The 13,808-nt window shown below is 46.2% G+C and overlaps 1 protein-coding gene across 1 annotated transcript in view; it reads right to left on the reverse strand.

Annotated features, from left to right (window-relative positions):
- Nucleotides 1–13,808, reverse strand: part of LOC146205894 (uncharacterized) — a 69,514-nt gene that overhangs the window by 6,818 nt on the left and 48,888 nt on the right. The window contains exon 8 of the mRNA XM_084590558.1: nt 6,243–6,353. Within this exon, the coding sequence (XP_084446684.1) occupies nt 6,243–6,353 (111 nt within the window). The remainder of the gene's footprint in view (nt 1–6,242; nt 6,354–13,808) is intronic.

Here is a 13,808-nt window from a genome sequence, read left to right on the forward strand (position 1 = left end):
CAGAAATTTGACCACCTGGGGTTCCTTTAACACTTTCCTGCCCACACCTATTCTCATCGATAGCCCGCTATCGATGGTTTCACGATTCGAATTTTCCTGCTTGCGAAGTACACCTCGACAAGCGGTGTCATCCAGTGGGAAATAGAAAGACCCTTCTTTCAGCTTTGCTTTTGATTTTTTTTTTCCCGCTGTGCTGCGCCCGTGCAGATGGTCTCCGGAGTCAGGTGATCAGGGCTCCTTATCTACATCATGGCGTCGACGTTGCGCGCTGCTGCAGCTGCGTGGTAATGGCGAGTTTCCATGGAAGTTGACGCATTGAGAGCTCGTTTTTGGATGCGAACAGCAGCAGTGATGACTCGGAAGACGAATTAACTCTTCAGACTTCAGCACCGACAGCGAAACAGCGTCAAACCGACCCGGAACGTCAACAGCCATGCCCCGACAAGTTCCGCTTTTGATGCGCACTGATCGGAAGAGATCAGTGTTCTGAAAGTTGCAACTGTTACCTGCAAGGAGTCAACGTCTTTCGAGCGGGATTACTTGCCGCTGCCAGGGCAGAGAGTCTTGTTTCCTGCTATAAGACAGCCAGGGGTCAACCTTAGTGTAGTAGACCTCAACTATTGTTTTCTTTCCTAACTCAGCAAATACTGTACACAGAAAGCTAGATTTGCTACAATGTTGCATTCGACCTCGCTTTTAAAAAAACATATGTGTTGAAAATTGTTTTACCTTTCATTTGTGCCAAGAAACTGACGCTTTTGCACGTCTTTTTAAACTAGATTTTTTTGTTGTTTTTTTTTTCATCACTTACTCAATAAATATGTTGTTTGTTACTATAACCATTGTGAAGAGGAATTCCTCCCCTAGAATTTGATACTAGACAAGCCTGTACCAAGCAAGTTTTGTTAAAGAAAAATTATATATTAATGACACCACCAAAAAACCACCCCTGTTCCCGCGGGCAGGAAAGTAATCGCCGACATCAAAACAGCACACGGGCACCTCGATTTTCACCTCCATTGAAAAGCAGCTGCCACAACCGGGATTCGACCTCGCACCCTTGGATACAGCAGTTGAGCGTCCTAACCACTGCACCACCACGGCGGGGTGGATGTCAAGACAGATGTGAGATGAAAGCCAGAGGTTTCTGGACCCTTTAGTGCATTCTTATAGCGCACTTTTTCTGAAAGTGCTGAAACAAATCCAACCATGCCGATTATTTCTTTCGACTTTCTTTTGATTATTTTTCCTTCCATAGCTTTCTGCGTTATCCTCAACTTATTCTGCTTTTGTATTCATGTGTAATTACATCCTAAAGCGGCTTGCAGTACACCCCATCTGCATCAGCTTTCTCGTAAAGTGTTCATTTTACAGTAATCTGAGTTGGCAGCAGTTCTCCAAAGAAACAATCAGCTTCAGCTTGAAGTAGGCTCAAAGCACAGGCTGCATGACATCGCAGTACTTGAGAAGGCGAAGTCGCTTTCTTGGAACACTTGAAGTTTGAGTGCAATGCATAGGTCGCGCAATTTATCTTTCGAGGGGAGGATGCCCGGTATGCTATACAAAGAATTCCAGCATGTCACGCATGGTTTATGCAGATGATATTCTATGATGTTCAGAACAGTTTAAGTCAAGTGGGTCCAGAGAGCCGAACATTTCAACAAGACACGTGTGAATGCGTTCAAACAACACTCTCAACAAGGCTATCCTGACATCAGATACTGCAACAAGATTTAGTGTGTGGCAAGAACACCTTAGATAACGATGCAAGGCTATTTCTGCATCTTTGAGGTTCTGCTACCGACTCTAACGACCAGTTGACTGCGACCATCCGCGAAAAAAAGGAAACGCTCATTTAAAATATTTTTTTAAAATTTCATAGGTATCGCACGCTACAGAAAAAAGAAGTGTGGTCCAGATGACCGTCAGGAATCCACAAAATAAGCACTTTATGTTAAGTAGTCCTGCTCTTGAGCATTATGCGGGCTAAATCACTGCATCCTAGAAGCTGTGAAGTTGGTCCTCTTTATTTCTGATTTAATTTTTTTTTTTTTTCAGGGCTCAACAGCAGCCCCTTTCCGGCACCGTTACAATGTATGTTTCAAAGCAAACACTGTAACTGCGAGAAAGGCTGTTAGCATCAGGCGTCTTGACTGGCTGAGGTTTGGAAGCTTGCGTTCTTGCCACCAAGGAGACCTGACGTGTGGACCCTTGTGGAGAGTCGTTTGTAAGTTATTCCGTTTGACAGCACACGTGACGAGAACCAGATGCCTCCCAGATAGACAGATGTGTGCACGGGAAAAATAAGAGAGCGGCTAGGTCTAATGCAGTGCGCTCGCTCCCGATTGCACCTTTGCCTTCCTTCAGTTTTTGTAGTTTTTGTGTCTGCTTCTGTGCGTCTGTGTACCGTACGCACTCACTGGTGAAAGTTAACAGCATTGTAAATACAGTTGAATCCCGCCACAACGAATACCGCCACAACGAAATTTCCGCGACAACGAATAATTTTTTATTCCCCGCGAGTATCCCATAAGAATTAATGGCCTAAATTTCTCTGCACAACGAACCATTTTTGCAGAGCGTTTCCGCTTCAACGAAATTTTCGCGTTCAAAATCGAAACCGAAACTAGTTTTATTGGCGAGAAGTCCAAGTCAAATCCAAAGCCACATTAAGCATGAAATCACGTGATTGCAGTTCCGCCATTTTGGCTTTGTGTCGTGGTCGCGTTGTTCACTCGCTGCCTTTCTCTTCGACAACGACGAGTTTTCATCCGCAGGACACGATGGCAACGCAAGTGAAAAAACGCAAAACTCTTTCCCTTGAGCAAAAAGCTCAAATAATCGCCCAAGCAGAAAGCGGAAGGAAGAAAGCGGCAATTGCTGAAGACTTCGGAATTCCTGCAAGTTCGCTGTCAACGATTCTAGGCAATAAGGACAGCGTGAGAATGGCACTTGCTTCAGGCACATCCTCGAAGCACAAAAAGGTGACGCGGCCCCTCCATGAAGAGTTGGACAAAGCAGTGCATGCGTGGTTTGTGGAAGCACGAGCCAGCAACGTCCCCCTGTCCGGAAGCATCGTCCAGCAGAAAGCCTTGAACTATGCATGCCTACTTGGCATTGATGATTTTAAAGCCAGCATTGGCTGGCTAAACCGTTTCAAGGCCCGCCATAACATCGTTGGAAAAGTGTTGTGCGGCGAGTCAATGTCAGCAGACGTGGACGGAGCAGCTGCTTGGAAGGCGAGTAACATGGCCGGAATTTTAAGCAACTTCGCGCCTGCAGACATTTACAACGCCGACGAGACCGGGCTATTTTACGAGATGTTGCCGGCTAGGACGCTCGACTTCAAGGGGCAGCGCTGTCACGGCGGCAGACACAGCAAAAAACGCATCACAGTGCTGCTTTGCACAAACATGGATGGCTCGGACAAGCGTCCGCCGTCAGTCATAGGCAAAAGTGCCAAGCCGCGCTGTTTTAAGGGAACTCGTAGCCTACCTGTGCAGTACAAGGCGAACAACAAGTCATGGATGACCCGCGCTATTTTCACCGAGTGGATGATGGCATTCGACCGCGACATGAAGCGGCAGGGCCGTAAAGTTTGCTTGCTTTTGGACAATTGTTCAGCGCATCACTCCGACGAAGTCAAGCTCACTAACACGGAGCTGAGGTTTTTCCCTCCCAATTGCACGTCTGTCTTACAGCCTCTCGATCAGGGCGTGATTCTTAGCCTGAAGCGCGCTTACCGCGGGAGGTTAATTCAGCGGCTGCTTTTTAACACTGAAACCGGCCGAGACACGAAGGTGGACTTGTACGTGGCACTGCAGATTATGTCTGCTGCCTGGAGCACACTGGGGCGCTCAGTAATTGTGAACTGTTTCAGGCACGCCGGATTTGCCGAAGGTCGACCCGTACACTCTGCTGGCCTAACACCAGGCGCTACAGACGACGACGAAGAGGCGTCACCGGCTCCGGGGATCGCGGCCGCCTGGAAAACGCTGGGAGAAATAGGAACCGTGCCGCCTAATCTCGAGCTCGACGAATACATCGGCGCTGACGCTTGTGTTGTTGTTCACGAAGATGTGAGTGATGAGCAGATCATAAAAGCTGCCCGGAATGATAAGGACTCTTCCGATGAAGAAGACGACGACGTACAGGAAGCGCCGGCTGCGGCAACCGCCGTACAGGTGATGGACGCTTTTGATGTCATCAGGAATTTCGTTGCTGTCCGAGACGACGATGTTGCAATGGGTTTGCTGACCGAGTGCGAAAATCGCGTGACGGCGTTGCTCGCCGTGAAGCGTAAGCAAACCAAGCTTACAGATTTTTGGCATTAAACGCCTTTGCTGCTGCTTGGGCAATTCTTTCTGCGTTTCACGTCAAATTTTTGCGATAACGAAGTTCCGCGAGAACGAATTTTTTTCGTGCACCGTGAATTTCGTTATAGCGGGATTCAACTGTACATGATACACTAAAAATGTATTTTCGATACCGATACTCCGATACTCTCATTTTCAGCACGCGATACCTAATATCGATACACAAAATACAGTCGAACCCGGATATATCGAACTCGAAGGGGATCGCGAAATAGTTCGATATATCGATAATTCGATATACAGAAATCTGCTTGGGACGGCACTTACGATGTGAAAAAACGATACCATATTTGCCGCGTAATCAACTCACATAATGAATCCACCCTCCACTTTTGCACTCGAGAATTTGGGGAAAAAAGCGTTAAGGCCAGCTTGCTCACATGCAAGCGATTAAGCGATCTCAGCGACGAGCGGCAGCGACAGAGCAAAAAATTTCCAACTTGTTGAAACTGCGTCTCTTTGCCGTTTGAGCCACCGCGGCAGCTCAAAATAAGGTTTGTGTGCCGCCGCACCAGAAATCGCCAGCGTTTTCGCTTGCATTTCGCACTCCGTTTCGGTCGTCTCATCCACAGCTCATTTCTTGGCAGCGTGCCAAGATTCTGTGCAGCGATAACGTCGCAACGTGTTTATCTTTTGATAGCTCCTGCGGCGGCAGGGAGCGAACGACTGCCCGTGATGGCTTGATTGCACAAGCCTGGTTCGATTTATCACGCCGTGCTTGGGGCGGGCATAGTCCACGGCCACAAAATCACTGGGAAGCGTGATACAGCAGCTGCAAATGCTGTTTGAAGCGAAAAATGCTAAAAGCCGGTGTCATGATCGCAGCTGACCGCGTGCTTTCGTTGATTCATACATGCAAGGATAAACGACTCCCGCAAATAAAACAAGCCGCTTCGTAACGTTATATCTTACGCTACGCCGCGCGTACACCACTATGATAAGAACAGACGACTCAAAAAAAATAAAATAGAAAAATAAAAAGATCTGCCGCTTCTTAACTTTCGCAGGCACCATAGCCACGTCAGCCGCCGCACGCAGATGGAGAAAACGTTCGACGTTCTGTCTGAAAGCGGGCTGAGCTGGCTTGGCGCATGCGTAGCGCGTGCTACTGCGAACGAAGGTTGGGAGAGAGGAAGGAGAGAGATAGTTCGGCAAAAGAATGTGCACACCTTTGCGCTTCGCTCTATCGCGTTTTCCCTCTCTCGTTCCTACCGGTTCTCTCTGGTTTATTCACGCACATGGCTTGCAAACGTCACGTGCTAGCACGCGGGAAACGATAACCGCAGATGCGCGCGTCTTTGGGGAATGGGCGCGGCGCTGCCCTAGCTGAACTGTCTTGTCCCCTCTCATTCTCTCCGCGCGTGGCTTGAAAACGTCACGCAGCAAACGGCCGAGGGTGATGAGATTGCCTTTGGGAAAGGCACACTTTCCAATGCGTGGTGTGGAGTTGGATATATCGAACGACCGGCGAAATTGAGTTCGATATATGACGCGGATTTCCTATACTTTTACATGGGATTTTCAAGCGGATATTCCGTGAGTTCGATATAACAAACATTCAATATATCCGGGTTCGACTGTATATCTAAAGATAGTATCGAAGATACATGTATCTTCGATACTGCCCATGACTGTTTGTCAGCTTCCTTGGGGCTCCTTCAGTAATTTGACTTTTTTGGGGGGGTCCCTTGGAGTATGAATTAACAGGCTCTTACTGGATTTAAAAGAATTAAGGGGCTCAAGCGTCGTGTGTGCAAAAATGGTGTACTATGTAATTAACCCAGCGAAGACTTGTTCACATTCATTTTGCTCTGTCACTCCAATAGATGTGCAGCGGTCATACAGCATGCACGAGTAAAAAATTACCTTGTTGTCCATGTGAAGAGTGCTGAGCATAGTTTTGAGTAGAAAGAGTTGATGGAGGAGCAGGGCTTTGGTTGGGTGTAGGACTGGACCGGTTTGGTGGATTGAGAGTACCTGAAAGATTAGAAGATTTACACACACATGACAATTGAACTGACACATGAAGGTGGTTACATAGAAAAACAAAAAAAGGAAAAAAGAGCCTCAATACTGTTAATTTGACCTCAGGGACCAGACAAAATGTCTGAATTATCGAATGGGCCTGAAAACAAAACTACCCAAAAGCACTTGCATCATAGTAGTTTTATGTGATGAACACATACATTATGGTTATCTGCATTTGAGATGAAACTTTTCCCGGTTTCATTGAGTGCTTTGCACACACTGTTGGGAATGTTGAATAACTGCTTCAAAATTGTAAAGGGCTCCACTACTGTTCTTGCAGTGCCATCCAAAAAAACAAAACAAAAGGCCAGTGACAGGTCAAGCAGCATCTGAAACGGTGCGACTGGCCGATGCGTGCGCCCCATCACAGCAGTGTGACGATGTGAGGTTCTGGAAAGCAAAACAAACTAATATACATTTCAGAAATCGTGAACTTCCGATCATAATTGTGGCTGCCATGGTGTGCAGAAAGTGCATGGGCATCACTGCCTCATGCAACTGAGGTTCCGGGAATCTTATTTTAGTGATTGCTGGCTGCGGGAGGTGGTTGCATACTTCTTTATCTCAGCGTTACTGTTCTCGATAACAGCAGTTTATAAAGATATGCTTAAAAGCACAAACTGACCTCAGCAGCTGCCTGCAAGCTTGGCTATGAGCCGCACTATTGCTGCACTACAGAAACCATATCGGCACTAAGGGTAGCTCTGAAACAGAAACTGCGTTCTTGAATCTTTTTTGTTTACCACGGGACATTTGCGATTTGCGGTGTCTCCGCACAGCAAATTATGCGTACGCTTTTGGGCACATACGATATAGCTGCCATGAAGCATTGCTACTGCAGGCAAAATATCACAACAAAGTAAAACAATCTTCCTGCATTATCAACATTCAGATGGACTTCCCCATTTTCCTCATGCCATGCGCAGTGAACATGTGCAATGCTTATTTACTGGCCTTCTGAAGAACTACAATGAGTCAAAACAGTTTCATAGATAAAAATTTGCCGACTAGAATTGTACTTTATGTGTCACAATAAATAACATGCTATATAAGGCAATGCAATCAAATGCATCTGTAGAGAAACAAAGACTTGTCGTCGTTTTCCAACACTTGCTGGTTTACAACCACACATGAGTAGCATTCTATCGGTTTTTCCTTTTATTTGTTCTTCAGAGAAAATAGCACAAAGATCAGCATTGAATCATGCATCCAAAAAGCTCGCTTTAGTGGCAATGTAAACAATTAACTATCCACTATCATTCTATTGATAAATGACAGGCATAAGATGTCTGATCTACAGTGACAGCCAATAATGAACTGCATCAATATATGGTGTTCCAATCAGTTCTGATGAATGCAAGAAAGAATGAGTGCAGACATGAAGAAACAAAGTTGCTATGCATTGTTCCTTGCATAGGATGAAATCTGTGGCAGGCATTATTTTAACGGCGTGATGTGCGACCAAAAATTAGCATATTGAATTTTGTGGCCAAACAAAAGACTCGTCGATGCCTCAATTAGCAGCATACTTGAATTAAAACAATCATCCATTGACAAAATCCACAGTCAAAATAGACAAGTTGTTCTGGATTGAATGGAAGGAAATCTACCTAATTGCTAGATATGCATTTGTGTATGGGCTGAAACAAATATTGCATGAACGTTTTTAGCGATGCACAAGCAACCAAACTCAAAAACAGACACTTTTACTGCTCCTGAAGAGACATCATTGATTCGAAGCAAATATCAAGCGAATCCTACATCGGGGAGTTACTTTCAAGATCGGCTTACTGTGCCCTGAAATATAAAAGTGGTCACTAGAGGAGCTGTGATATTTACTGACAGAAGAATTGCCAATGCATGTCAGTAGATGCATAACCCAATCTTAGCACTTCCAATTAAATACCACGCGTTTGGCCAGATCGGTGATTATCTCGGTTCCGATGTGTACAATGTGCAGGATTTCAGGTGTTACGAACATTCGAATAAAGACTTGAGCACCAAGCACTGTCTGGACATCGTTAACTCTGCGATCGCCAGTTGCACGGCATGTGCAAGAAGCTGTTATCGACAGCGAACAGCACAGCACACACCGCTGATGCCGTGATGCCAAAAAAAAGTTTGCAGCAGTGCTCGACCCACAAATTGCAACATCACAATCGCCAGGGACATTACGCATTGCATAGTGTTGGCTGTATGATTACTAGTAGCGCTAGCTATATATGCTGGGAGCAGTTTGGGGCACTCTGCGGCCTGCGGTCCCCTGCCACACTATGGGCTACAAACAGTCTGCGGCACCACGCAGCCCAAATATCGCTGACGCCGTGCAACATCTGTCGTGCTTTATGCGCTGCAAGTGGGAAGCTGGGGCCTTTTGGCTGTAAGCAAATCTCCTCAGCTGTAAATAGATCTGCGTGAATGCTTTTGCTACATTTCTACCTACTGATTTTTGTTCGTTTTAATGATACGAATTTTCTTACGACCCCGTGAGATTCATATCACCGAGATTCTACCGCAGTCCAAAAATTATGTTGCGTAAGAGTCACTTTCTGACTCAGTTAACTGCATGAAAACACTTATTTGCACTACCGATTATGCGAATGTAATAGTTATCTACAAGGCACATTTCGACCTACCTACCGTATTTACTCGCATAATGATCGCACTTTTTTTTTAAGATACTGACGCAAATTTCGGGGTGCGATCATTACGCGGGGTACATTTTCTACAAAAAATTTTTGAGCACCGAAAACGCAAACAAGTTGCAGGTCAGACGTCTTAGAACATATATCTCGATTACAACCAAAAATAAAAGCTGAGTAAGGCTTACCTTCGCAATAAACACTCACATTAAGCATCACATCGAGTGCACAATGCCCATTTATTTTTTTTCGTCAGTACTCTAATCAAAGTCTGAATCCTCGCCATCCTCGCTTTCACTGCTGCACGACTCATTGGAAACGGCAGTGTCGTCGCTTGGAGCATCTTCACAATCCCACAGGAAGTCATCTTCCGTTCCATCCAAAGCGTTTAGATATGCCCGTCATCTTAAAACTCTTAGCCACTACCTCGTCGGGGATACTGCTCCACGCTTCTGTCATCCACGAGCACAGCATCTTCACGGATGGCCTTCTAATCTTTCCGCTCGGCGTCAAATCATGCTGGCCCATCGCCATCCACTCAGCATAAAGTCGTCGAACGTTGTCCTTGAACGGTTTGTTCAAAGACACGTCGAGAGGCTGCAGCAGCGAAGTCAGGCCGCCAGGAATGACTGCAATGTCCGTGCGCAGCTCTTTCAGCTTGGCATGCACGCTGTCCACAAGGTGACCCCTAAAACTGTCCAAAACCAGAAGCGAGGGAAGCAGAAATGCTCCTGGTCTTCTTCCCCAAACAGTCTTGATCCAGTCGACCATCAGGTCTGCAGTCATCCACCCTTTCATCTGTGCACGTATACGGATGCCACGGGGAAAGTTTCCCTTCGGAATAGTCTTCCGTTTGAAGGTCACGTATGGTGGCAGCTTCCGCCCGTCGGCCGTCACAGCAAGCATGACTGTGCATCGCTGTTTTTCTGCGCCAGACGTCTTCACGAGGACGCTCCGAGCACCCTTCTCGTTCACAGTTGTATTCCGGGGCATGTCGAACGTCAGTGGAGTTTGATCGGCATTTCCAATTTGCGACATGAGGTAACCGCATTTTTCGCGAAGCCTAGTGACGAAGTGATGGAAGTCTATCACTTTGCTTTCATACGCGGCTGGGAGCCGCTGGTACAACGACGTCCGCCGCCTCAGGGAAAGTCCATTCCGTCGCATAAAGCGAGTCGTCCAACCGGAGCTAGTGCGGAAATCCTTTGCGGCGATTCCCAGCTTCCTGGCAGTTGTGCGCGCCTGCGTCTGTATCATTTCTAATGACACTGCACAGCCATCCTTGCGCAGGTCCCTCACGTATTCTAGGACCGCCTCCTCAACACGAGGGAACTTGCCCGTTTTGGGTCCACGGAAAGCCCGCCGTGTCTTGTTCGTAGCCATCAGCTTCTCGCGCTGCTTCTTCCAATAGCGTATCCTCATTTCGTCCACGCCGAAATGCCTACCAGCAGCGCGGTTGCCATGCTCCAGTGCATAGTCGACAGCCTTGAGCTTGAACGCGGCGGTGTAACTGGCATACCGCCCCATGGTGAAATGGCGTAAACTCGCACAAAAACACAAAGCACGCTACGACGCTGCCGAATTGCAAAATGGCGAACGCCGCAAAGCATGGAATCATGGGAACTCCAACGTTACTAGACTAGGTTGGGAACTCGTCGGAATGCATTCGCTGCGGGATGACTGCAGATCAACCACCAGGCGGCTCCTTGTTCGGGGTGCGATCATTACGCGGGGAATTTAAAAAATGGAATTTTGACCTCAAAATTCAGGGGTGCGATCATTACGCGAGTGCGATCATTATGCGAGTAAATATGGTAATTACTTACTTCCATCTAGTAAACCAAACTGCCCACCTGAAAAACATTCGTAATATCTTTTCACGTATTTGCTTCACGGGAAAGCACAATGTGCAGCTTTGCACTTCAACAATGGCTGAATGACCCTATTCATTGTTATAAACAGGTCTATGGACAGCCAAGGACAGAGGTTTATTTGATGTGGTTGCACAAAAAGAATTCTATGCCATCAAGCAAGAAATCGATACCAATAAAACATATTGAAGCTCAAGGGAAAAAGAATTTTCCATTCTATATTAAAATACTAGCCGAGAGAATAGCCAGGCAACAACAACAAAATTTCTGCAAATCTGCATCCTACAACTTTCTGTCCAGATTATAAAATCAGACTAATATTGACAATGCATGTGTTCGTCTTCCCACAACAAAAATATTAAAATTTGCCGCCTCTATGAACAAGCTGAATTTCCTTATAAAATATCAAACAAAAATGAATTTCCTTTAATTGAAGCGCAGTAGTACAATTCTTATTCTTTCGTCTACTGAGTAGGCTAGCCCACTGGGCATCGCCTACTTAAAGGGACACTAAAGAGAAAACCGACGTGGGCTTGTATATAGATAGAATGCCAATGCCTGATTACAAAAAATCCACTCTTACTGAAAACAGAGCTGTTATAAGGTAGTAAAGAGGAAGAACAGAAATACAGGTATCGCCGCCACAGCCGAAACTCGCAACTACAAATCACGTGACGCGCTAGGGATCCCGGAGGCTGACAAATGCGAATTATGCTGCCCGTTTGAATGCGGTCGTAGCTTTTCTTTCGAATATTATAACACGCTTTTATCATACGTAAACGACGGCGAAAAGACAACGTAAACGTTGCAAGGCAAATACAAATATATACTTAGAGACGCCACAGGCGCCCACTTCAGTTTCGGTTATGTTTCGGCTCAGGCATTTCGTGCGCATTCGGATAGTTACAAGTTTGGACCTGCAGCGCCTGAATTACGAGCTTGGAGCAGTAGATGCGCCTGGCTCATTCACATTTGAGCATTCGGAGGCGCGAGCGAGCGAAATCCGCTGCCGCCGACACTTTCCTTCGTTCACACTTCTGAGCCAACATATCGCCGCCGTCGCCGCTTCGACTGCGAGCTCCCGTTAACCTTGACCTGACCGCTCGGCGGCAGCTACGTACACCACGAAAAGCATACATATGCTAAGTACCGAAGGAAAAACACATTATCATTCAATTGTTCACTAAGTCATGGCACACCTGACCAACATACTGCGGCAACAAGACCTTCAACGTGCAATTTGCAGGCATCGTAAACAAAAGGGGCATACTTGCCGCTCATGCCAAGGAGAGCGTCAATATATTGCGCTGGTCGCTCGGCGAAAAAAAGGGCCTCGGGTAAAAAGTAAAAACTAAAAATAATGAAGCACCACAAATATATTACAAAAGGTAAAAAAAAAAATCCGATTCGTAGAAAAAAAAAAAGAAAACATCACTAGCAGTTGGATTCGAACTTGCCACTGCTTGCTCCGTAACGTACGGCACTAACCGCTCAGCTACGCCGCACCACAGGAATGCCTGGAAATATTTCTGCACTTTAAGTCATGGCTGCATTTACAATAGAACACATTTCTGCTGCCGGTCTAAAAATTACAACTCCTTAACCATCGAAGCATGCTGCCTGCTCTCACTACTTGCAACTAATGTTCTGGATGCCTATGCGCACTATATTGTGCACTGGAACCATTTTAACATGTGGAATTTCACAGCGCTGTCAAATTTAGTGGCGCCGGCTCTTCGGGTCATGCTCTGCTACCATGGACGTAATTTTCGCTGAACACGGAGCTGTAGCACAAACCTTGAAGGAAGAAAGTGCAACAAAGCTTCAAAACTGGCAAGCGCAGCAGCGAGGACACTATTTTGCTGGTAACTAAATCTTATTTGCATGTAAACATTTCGGGAAGCGTTGCGATGACCGAGGGCTCGGTTTGTTTACGCAGTGCAAAAGCTTGAGAAATATGTAAAGTATTGTGCATTACAAGCGCTCTATGTTGTTTTTTTCTTCCATTATGGGCCCATCGCTTGGTAAATTACTCTCTTCATCGTTTTATGTATTTCGGCTGTGGCCGTCGTTGCGAGTACGCTGTTGCCATGTTGGCCCCTGCCAACCGGCCGACGCCGCGGGCCACGCCGGCTCGCTAGCAATCACGGAGTCTCCGCTTACGTCATAGTGTGCACCACTCTACTCCGACTATGTAGTCAGAGTAGAGTATGTAGTCTATGTAGTCGGACTACGTAGTCGGAGGGAACAGTTTGAATTCGACCGACAGGAACAAGAAAAAACCTCAACTTCTTATCGCAATATCTCAGCAATTCGATTTTTTGCTGCCGGATATGCAGCGACAGTGTCATCAAATGTAGTTTATTAGATTTTCATAGCATCTTTGGGTGTCATTAGTGTCCCTTTAACCGCCCTGCCTTTTCGTTCTTTTCTCTTTCTCCTTTCAGTCTAGTACTGTACCGTAGGGGATAGAAAAGCCCAGGACATGCCTCTAGCAGCCTGAGCAAGGAAAACTGCACTGCTGCGCATGTCTGCTACACATGACGCTATGCTAGAGTGACACGGCACTTGTCATGGACCGGACCCGATATGACCTTGAGCAATCATCGACACTGAATGGCAAGTGTTTTTTTTTTTTTTTTTTTTAATTGCTTTTAACATCTCTTTTTGCAGTCTGTTCTTGGAAAATGAGAAAGTGGTACAGCTTCCCATGGGAAGCATTATTTGAACTTAATAGCAGATAATATAAGCCCATTGAATATGTTAGGTGAAACCTATATACAATAAGTGCGACGTTTCATGAGCCAGACGCTGGCTTTCGAAGATGGCAGCTCCTATTTCTGTGGGGTAGAGGCAATTAATGCCCACCATAGTGGTATCCAACAAAAGAT

Source organism: Amblyomma maculatum, chromosome 1 (genome assembly GCF_055883805.1).
Source record: "Amblyomma maculatum isolate TAMU_Amacu chromosome 1, ASM5588380v1, whole genome shotgun sequence".
NCBI lineage: Eukaryota > Metazoa > Arthropoda > Arachnida > Ixodida > Ixodidae > Amblyomma > Amblyomma maculatum.